Below are 9,335 nucleotides of genomic sequence, written 5' to 3'. Positions count from 1 at the left end.
AAGAATAAGGAAGTGTGACTGGAGAAGAATTGATGCGTTTGAATGATGGTGCTGGCAAAGAATATTGAAAGTACCATGGGCTGCCAGGACAAACAAATCTGTCTGGGAGGAAGTACGGCCAGAATGTTCCTTACAAGCAAAGATAGCAAGGGAGACTATGCCTTAGTCTTACACACTTCGGACATGTTATTAGGAGAGACTGGTCCCCGGAAAAGGGCTTCCTGTTTGTAGATAGTGAAAACGAGGAAGATGAGACGATTGACAATGTGAGGATGGTGCAGAACCAGGCATGTTGTGGATTCTGTCACACTTAGGTCAACTCAAAGGCACCTAACAACAACATGGAGCTGGTGGATAACTTTAAATATTGTTTAACAAAGCATATTGGGAGTTTAATAAATTACTAGGGTGGACATTGAATACTTAAATGTACATACCGTGTTCTAAGCCTTTAAAAACTTGTTAACTTATTTATCTAAGTTATATGTACTATTTTTAATTCTACAACATCCTTAGACTTGATAATACTTTTCTTTTATTCATTTATTTTTTTAATAATACTTTTCTTCGGGAACTGGGTTCAAACTGGTTTCCTCCTAAATCTTATGATAGATAATTCAATGAATAGAAAAAGACATGCCTGGTTTAAAAATGAAACCACTTTCCTTCTTACTCCTTTTATCATTTTAGGGATCCTAAAATTGTATTTTTTTAAATGTCAAATTGGAAAGCAGTAATCAGAGAATGCCTTTTTCACAAATGCTTTCTCCACCACTCACCTATTGTTTTGTATCAATACATTTTATGCAACTCATCAATCAGATCTTGGGGTAATACTTTATACTTTGTATCTTTGGAATCCCTTATATCAGTGGTTCTCAACCTGTGGGTCGCGACCCCTTTGGGGGGGGTCGAACGACCCTTTCACAGAAGTCGTCTAAGACCATCGGAAAACACATATTTCCGATGGTCTTAGGAATAGAGACACCGCTCCTCTATCCACACATGCAGATACGCCCACATAAGAGTACCCGGCGTGAAGACTGTTAATCATGCTACAACATGCTTCAAGACAAAATTTCATTTATTTGTCATTAGAAATAAAAATTTCACAATATATAATTACATATTGTTTTTGTGTTTAATCACTGTGCTTTAATTATGTTCAATTTGTAAGAATGAAACGACATCCTGCATATCAGATATTTACATGACGATTCGTAACAGTAGTACCTACTTCACAGTTATGAAGTAGCAACAAAAATAATTTTATGCTTGCGGGCCACCAAAACATGAAGAACTGTATGAACAGGTCGCGGCATTAGGAAGGCTGAGCACCACTGCCTTAGGTATTTGAACTGATGGTCAGTGAATGAAGGGGAAAATTGATCAGCGCATGGGATGCGAGTGAGGTGAGGTATCCTGCCCTACCCCAACACAGTCACACGTTAAGATTATGAATTTGAAAACACTGTTTTCTTGAGGTCATATTCAAATCATGGAATGATGTCAAGTTCCAGTTATGCCATTTACATCTGGGCTTCGATAACAGAGACAAGTTAATTTCATGTTGGGGAAAGATGAAATGTGTAGCTGACGATTTAAAAGCAGGTTTTTTTAAAGCAGTTTTTATGGTCCAATGACAACCTCTTACCCTTCATTGGAAGTTAGGCAACTCCCGAGGAGAAAGGGGTTAGGGATTGTTTTTTCGAGGGCGAGGGCGAGGCCTGCAGGGAAAGGGATCCCTGCAGAAGCAAAGCAGACGCTTCCACCCCTGGGCGCCGGTCAGTCAAAGGGCAGCAGGGGGCAGAAGAAGCTAGGCTGCTGTCCTGAGTTCGCCTCTCCCTGGGCCCTCCTGCTCCTGGTCCCACCCCCACCCTCCACCTCACCCCTGCTCCAGTCCGCCGGGCTTCCGGCAGGGGTAACATCCGGAAGTGCGGGGAGCCGAGGGAGGGAGGCGTAAAGCGGGAGGCGGTGCCCGCCAGGGGTGGAGGAAGAGAAAAGGCAGAGGGAGGGGTTGCCGCCGCCGCCGCCGCCTCGGTGGCCTCAGCCTCAGCCGCCACTGTGCCGTCCCCGAGTGTGTGCGCTTGAGGTCCGAGCCCGTGGATTTATTGCTGACACGGTCTGCGCAGCTCCGGGGATTTGACCGTAGAACTGAAAAATCAGGTAAGCCCTATATCGGCTTCCCGGCATCCCCTTCTGCTGGCAGGGGGTGTTCTGTACTGTCATGCTGTAGTGCTCAGTGTGGCAGCCTGCAGACTCGCACTTCTTCACAACTCGGGTATTTGCCCCACTTCGGATTCTCTTCTCCGTGGCACTTTCTTTTGGCCCTCCTGGGGTGTGTGCCCTGATCATGCATGGCCTATGGTTCCTTGAAGGGACAAGGCAGTCCTTGCCCAGTACTGGAGGTCACATAGACTGAGGCCTCTGTCTGATGACAAGTCGTCATACTTTGTAAAGGAAAGCGTCGAAGAGAACCATTACTAATGTAATAATGACAAATACCTATTTTGCCTTTTGTCTTCCTCTGAGCGCATAAGGTAAACTGAGAGCACTTCCATTTCTATTTCATTGTGTCTCAGTAGTGTCACTCTCGATCCCTGTCACACTCTGTGGCATTCTTGTTTTTGACACTTTCTGTTGTAGACGGTCAGGTTAGTCTAAACACTAGCAACAGGTTTTTTTAAAAAAATCGTTTCACAGTTCAGTAGTTTTTAGGAACTGTTCACTCTTTTCATCATAATCTTGGCGCCTACAGCACCCTGGCTTTGGATGAAGGTTTAATGTGTGTAGAACATTAAATGAGGTGATATTGAAGTGAGGTTGGGAGACGTACAAGGTATCCCCACACTTAGAAGAGTTTACAATCAAGCTCAGCTAGAAATGAAAACAGTGGGTTCTGGCAACTCCACGGATTGAACAACTAGCCTGCTTACCTTGTCTTTTTTTTTAAAAGAATATTTTGAATTGCTCCCTTAAATATTACAGGCTAAAAAACTCCTTGGGGTAATTCTACTCTGTCTCATTGGGGCACTGAATAGAAATGAACTGAACAAGACCTAACAAATCACAGTTTCTCCAACACTATCAGCAACTTGGAGTGATGTCCATATCTTTGTGAGTGCCAAATGTTGGGGATATTGGTAAATTGCATTGGTTTTTATAGATATTTGTTTCCTTTAAGGAAATGAAGGTCAAAGTTTCTATTTTGATCCACTTAGACACATTTTGTTTACATTTACAATTATGTAGCTATGCCTCCAGGAATTAAAATAATGTTATCAATTCAATTTTACTTTACAAGTATTGTGTGTAAAAAATCAGTCCAATTGTCTCGACTTACAGTCAGGAGTATCTTTTAATAATTTACGAATTGAAATAAAAGGGTGCTTTTATATCTCAGGGAAATTGCTTTAGCCTGGCTATTTATGTTAGTTGATTTTGTTCATTTTTAAAATCATGATTGCTGCTGATCTTGCATGACTCTAGTACAGAGGAGAACTTCGCCCTAGGGTGTCTAAGGCTGTAAATCTTTCTGCCTGCGAGCAGCTGGTGGATTCAAACTGCTGACCTTGCGAGTAGTTGCCCAACAGGTAACCTACTATACCACCAGGGCTCCTCCAAAGCAGATAGGATGTCAGAGTTTGCAGAGTACATTATTATTTTTAGAAACTGTAAAGAAAATGGTTTCTGCTCTCAAAGTGTTCATTTGAAGCCCTCTGTCTGCTATTCAGAAGAGGAAAGCATTAAGAGGGCTTTACTGTGAAGACCTTACAAATTGTCATCAAAGATAGAAGAAGAGAGAAAGAATTTCAAACTAGTGACCCCTCTGATGAAAATTCTCAGGACTATTTAGGATAAATTTGTAGTTGACTTCTAGTATCATATGGATACTTAGGAGTTGATCCTCAAGCTAACAAAAGTTTATCGAGAGCTTAGTTTTTAAAGATCTCCAAAGTGTAATCTTTGTTGACTCCTGCACTTCCTTACAGGGGTAAGAGAAAAGAATATCTAATTTTTAGATGGTGATAAAATTATTTGTGCTAATAACTTGAAATTTATTTCTCAATTTAATATTATTAAAATACGATTTCTGTTTTATTATGAAAATAATAACATTAAGTTATTTGCATACAGGTGGTTTCATTTGGACCAATATGTGCTTTCTTTTATGTTATTATAAATTTCATTGTTAATTCCAAATATTGCCATTTATTTCAGTTGTAGAGTCACAATCTAATCACAATTTCTAATCACAACTGTAAATATATTTTTAGGTATTTGCATTCAGATTGGTATCATATTATCTTTAAGTATTTTCTTGCTCATCTGACTTTAGCTAGGTGATGGATGACAAAATTAATTTCAATCTTCAAATAGTTTAAAAGTCAAACTCATTGTGTGATGATAAATAAAAGAATAATTTACCTAGTGTAATATATTCTTTAACTTTGACTGTCAGGGTAGGATTAGGATTCCCTAAGAGTTTCTCCACCATGTTTGTTGGAAAAATAGCCCGCAAATTCCTGTTTTTTGTTTTGTTCTTTTTAACTTTAGGGCAAGTGGTAAATCATGGGATTTTGAAACTTCATTTTTTAAAAATAAAAATTATACACAAAAGAGACCAGTACTGTTCTTATGGTGTAAAGAATAAATCTGGTATACTTTGTTTATTGTTTGCACCGTGGTAACATATGACATATTCATTTGTGGACCAAATTTTATTCCCAGACCTAGCACATGACTAAATGAGATTTAAAGTTAGGAAGTTTGGCTTTAAAAACCGTACTCTTAACATAAAACATAAAAATATAAAACACATATTTTTAAAATATACATATACACGAGTAAAGTTAGGTCTATTGAAATGAAATCCCTTGCTTGAGTCTGGCTAGACCAGAGGAGGTACAGTGGTACAGATAGTAACTGAAAATACAGGGAATCCAGGACGGATGAGCCCTACAGGACCAGTGGTGTGAGTGGCAAAACAGGGAGGGTAAAGGGAGAATGGGTAGGAAAGAGGGAACCGATTACATGGAACTGTGTGTGACCTCCTCCCTGGGGGACAGACAACGGAAAAGTGGATGAAGGGAGACGTCGGACAGGGCAAGATATGACAAAATACCTATTTATAAACTATCAAGGGCTCATGCGGGAGGGGGGAGCGGGGAGGGAGGGGAAAAATGAGGACCTAATGTCGGGGGTTTAAATGGAGAGAAAATGTTTTGAGAAACGATGTACAAATGCGCTTTACACAATTGATGTGTATATGGATTGGGATAACAGTTGTATGAGCCCCTAATAAAATGTTAAAAAAAAAAAGAATTCCCTTGCTTGTCCTACAAATGAAAGCTTATTTATCTTCTTTGCAAGCATGAGTGAACAAAAGAAAAAATGTCCTTTATTGGTTTGATAATTAAAAAAAATAAATCACTTTTATTGGGGGCTTTTACAGCTCTTATAACATGGTTTGATAATTAAAACATAAAATATTGGTAACTTCATAAGGGGATCACTGAAGATATGGGTACTATAGCAAAGTGTGGTGAAGAAATTAGATGATGCCTAGCTATCAGAAAGAATAATGTCTGGGATCTTAAAGGCTTGTCTTAAAACAAGCAGCCATCTAAGTGAGATGTCAGCTAAGTCCACATAGATGAAGCAGGCTACCCTGTGTGATCCAATGACTGAAATAATAAAATCCAAGACTGGAGGAGGGAATTGTATTAACACTTAAATTCTGAACACCCAGTTTGCAGCAGGTTCTAGATGACAGTGAAAGCCTAAAAGCTATTTTCAGGGTTCCCATTTGGATTAAGCCTCTGGTGAATTCCTTCTGACCATTGACCTAGGGTGTGAACAGCCTTATTATCAGACAGGATGCATTGTAAACTAGATTAATGCAGATATACTTAGGTTAAAATCCACCTTATTTGTTCTCTCTTTTGGCCCATTTTAAATTTGTTCTAGTTTTTAATATTTTCTACTTTCTTTTCAATTAAGGTTTTTCTCTGTTTTATTTTGTTACTGTTGTTGAATTTCTTTTTTCTTTTTCTTTATATGAAAACTAGGATAGGTAAATCTATGGAGACAATAGCTGAATTAATAGTTTCTTAGGGTTATGGCAAGAGAGGTTGGGAGGTGGGGGGGGCTAATGAGTAAAGAAAGTACAAAATATTTAAAATTGATTGTGGTGATTGCACAACTCCTTTTAATATGTTTAGAGTATTGAATTATATTTGAATTATATGTCAATATAACTGTTAAACTTTATATATGTGTGCATATATATATATCTGATAACATTCTATGATGCTTTGAAGCTAATTTCAAAAGTAAAGACTTAGAGTTTGTGTTTAATCAATTATATTATTTAAGGATGTACTAAATGACTTAATGTTTAAAATAATATTAGCCTTATTTATATTCTCAGTCTCCCAGGAAGAGAAAGGAAGTGGTCTATGTGTGTTGTTCCACCTTTACAGTGAGCATATCTTTGAACTTGGCCAGGCTTTGATATTTATAATGACATGCATAGAATTTAAACTGTACTAAAAAAGTATAGCAAAAGTTTATAATCAAGCCCCAATCGGAACATTGCTGGTTTAAATTTTGAAACTATTGGATATTCAAAGCATTTTAACTTTGCCATCATATGTTTTGCTGTTTGGAGAGATAGTTAATATAAGATTAAGAGTGGAGACTCTGGAGCCAGACTGTCTAGGTTGGAATCCAAGGTCCTCTGCTTACTATTTATATTACCCTAGGCAAGTTTCTTATCTCTTTATGCCTCAGTTTCTTGAAATTTGTAAAAGGGGGACAATAACAGTATACACCCTATAAGGTTGTCAATGAATCAGTACATGTAAAGCCCTAAGAACAGTGTCTGGCAGGTAGTAAGCACACAATAAAATTTAGTTGCTGTTATTATGTTAATGTTTTATTTGCTATATAAGCAATTTTAGCAACCTCATTACAAATGATAGTTCAGCTGTATTTAGTAGGCTATAGGAGCAATATATTGATCAATCAGTACTTCTGAGCAATATTTAATTCCTGTTGTTAGTTGTCATCTAGCCATTCCAACTCTTGGTTGACCCTGTGTGTACAGAGTAAAACTGTTCCATAGAATTTTCAGTGGCTGTAATCTTTCTTAAGCAATCATGGGTGGTTCCAATAGCCATCCTTGTGGCTAGTAGTTGAGCACTTAACAGTTTGTATCATTCTGATCTCAAAAATCAAATGACTATACATCACAACGAATGGAAAAATCAAATTGGGAGGGTGTGTAAACCAGTGTGGAAGGGGCCACATCTGACCTCTGGCTTCCCTATTGCCATAAGGCAGAGGTCAGACATGCCTGTACCCTCCATCGTTCTTTATTTATTTTGACAACAATCATAATTCGTTGTAATGGCCACACAGAACTCATAAACAGTACTCGAGATTATTCAGGTTTACTAGGGAAGTTAACAGGTTGCCACAAGTCCAGACCAGTAAACTTACTAAGGATACAGTCATTAGTCCACAGCAGTGCCCCTTCTCAGCACACAGCCAAGTCTCTCCCCAGCCCTTAGCCTCGCAGACATGTGGTCCCTTGGCCTCTGCCTTTGAGGTCCAGGAAGCCAGCCCGCTGCTCTGTCTTAAAGTCACATAACCTTGCCATTGCCCCTCTGTTATAGCTGATGGCATCCTTCCCTTGGTTTCTGGTTTTAGCCTGGCTCCTTTGCTCTGTCTCTTCGTCTCTGTGGCACAGTCTCTGTCACCTCTGATCTTGTCTTCTGCCACTTTGAAACAGATCTCCCATGTACTCCACTGTTGGCTCTTCTTTTGAAGGTCCTTGGATGCTGTGGTTCTGAGATGGCTTTTATGCACATGAGAATAGCTTTCAGGAAGGTGTGGTTTCTGTCTTTGGGCAGACCATACCCCCAAGGAAACAAATGGTGGTGACTTGGTTCCCACCCTCTACTAAGAAGGTTGAGATTTAATCCTACCTTAATCCTTCACATGGATTATAGCCACAGACATAGAGTCTAGAACTTATATGAGAGATTATGATTAGAAGGACCATATTAATTGACTATATCTCAGGGTATAATAGCAAACACAATAATCTCAAAGACTCTTTCAACAGTGGTTCTCAACCTTCCTAATGTCGCAACCCTTTAATACAGTTCCTCATGTTGTGGTGACCCCCTCACACCCATAAAATTATTTTCGTTGCTACTTCATAACTGTAATTTTGCTACTGTTATGAATCGGGTGACCCCTGTGAAAGAGTCGTTCGATCCCCCAAAGGGGTCGTGACCCACAGGTTGACAACCACTGCTTTATGACAACTAGCAGATAAATAGTCCTATATGCTTATTTTACTTCTCTACTAAGAAAACTCATAATCATCTGCTTGTGTAATTAGTAAGCCACAGACTCTGGACCATCAGGATTTTCCAGATATTTCCCTAATTGCCAAAGGCTGAGCTATCATTCTATTGAATGAGTTGTGAAATATAAAATTTAGGCATTGGAAAATGTTGTATGTATGTCTAACCTAGTATACAAAATAACTCCATTCTTACAAAGTTGTATGTAAATTAATTTTTTATAAAGAAAATCCATACTCTAATTAGTAGACGCATATGGTTTGTTTGTTGTATATCCATTGTTCACCTAGCCCCTGTGAGATATATAGAGAAATAAGGTATGGTCTTCAAGGTCTAACTAGGGAAAGAAATCCTATAACAAAATCAGTGAAATGATTCTGATTCCAAGAGTATTTGGAATTTAAAAAAAGTGGCAAGAAGTATTTGATATGTTTTTCATTGAAGAGGTCGGACTTGGATTCATTTACTAAGCCAGCAATTATTTAATAAGTAGCTACCCTATGCGAGGCACAGGGCATATGATGGTGAACACTGAAGACATGGCCCTGCTTTTGTGCAGTTTATAGACTACTGAAGGGATAAGTTGTAGAAGAGTGTATTCTACGTGAGATCTGTTTAAAAAAAGTCATAGGTGTAGTATTTTGGTGAGGGTTAGATGCATGGGCTTTGGAGTCATTGTCTTAGTTTGGTTCACTTCTCTCAACTTTGTTTTCTAAGGTTAAAATTTTATATTAAGTTTTCTTCGTGACACAATTATACAGACAAGGAAATGATATTTACACAAAGTGGCGAAGCTCAATAACCAACACTGGAGAGGTTAAGCAGTGTGTATAACAAGTGCCTCCGCAGGTCTGTCTGTATAGGACAGGCTGGATGAACAATCTGGAGGAGAAAACAACGGGACTGATAGTTCCGGGGGGACATGGGAGAGGGGGAGGTGGGGGGAAGGGAAGA

The 9,335-nt window shown here is 38.9% G+C and overlaps 1 protein-coding gene across 1 annotated transcript in view; it reads left to right on the top strand.

Annotated features, from left to right (window-relative positions):
- The first annotated feature begins 1,401 nt into the window (after positions 1–1,401).
- ATP7A (ATPase copper transporting alpha) overlaps positions 1,402–9,335 on the top strand; it is a 148,849-nt gene continuing 140,915 nt past the window's right edge. Inside the window, exons 1-2 of the mRNA XM_030887582.2 lie at positions 1,402–1,412; positions 2,133–2,166. Of these exons, the coding sequence (XP_030743442.2) occupies positions 1,402–1,412; positions 2,133–2,166 (45 nt within the window). The remainder of the gene's footprint in view (positions 1,413–2,132; positions 2,167–9,335) is intronic.

The sequence above is a fragment of the Echinops telfairi genome, unplaced genomic scaffold, assembly GCF_000313985.2.
Source record: "Echinops telfairi isolate 266 unplaced genomic scaffold, ASM31398v2 ScPeMD7_7418;HRSCAF=8456, whole genome shotgun sequence".
Classification (NCBI taxonomy): domain Eukaryota; kingdom Metazoa; phylum Chordata; class Mammalia; order Afrosoricida; family Tenrecidae; genus Echinops; species Echinops telfairi.
The sequence above is the reverse complement of the archived record's forward strand: the minus strand, read 5'-3'. Positions and strand labels throughout refer to the sequence as shown.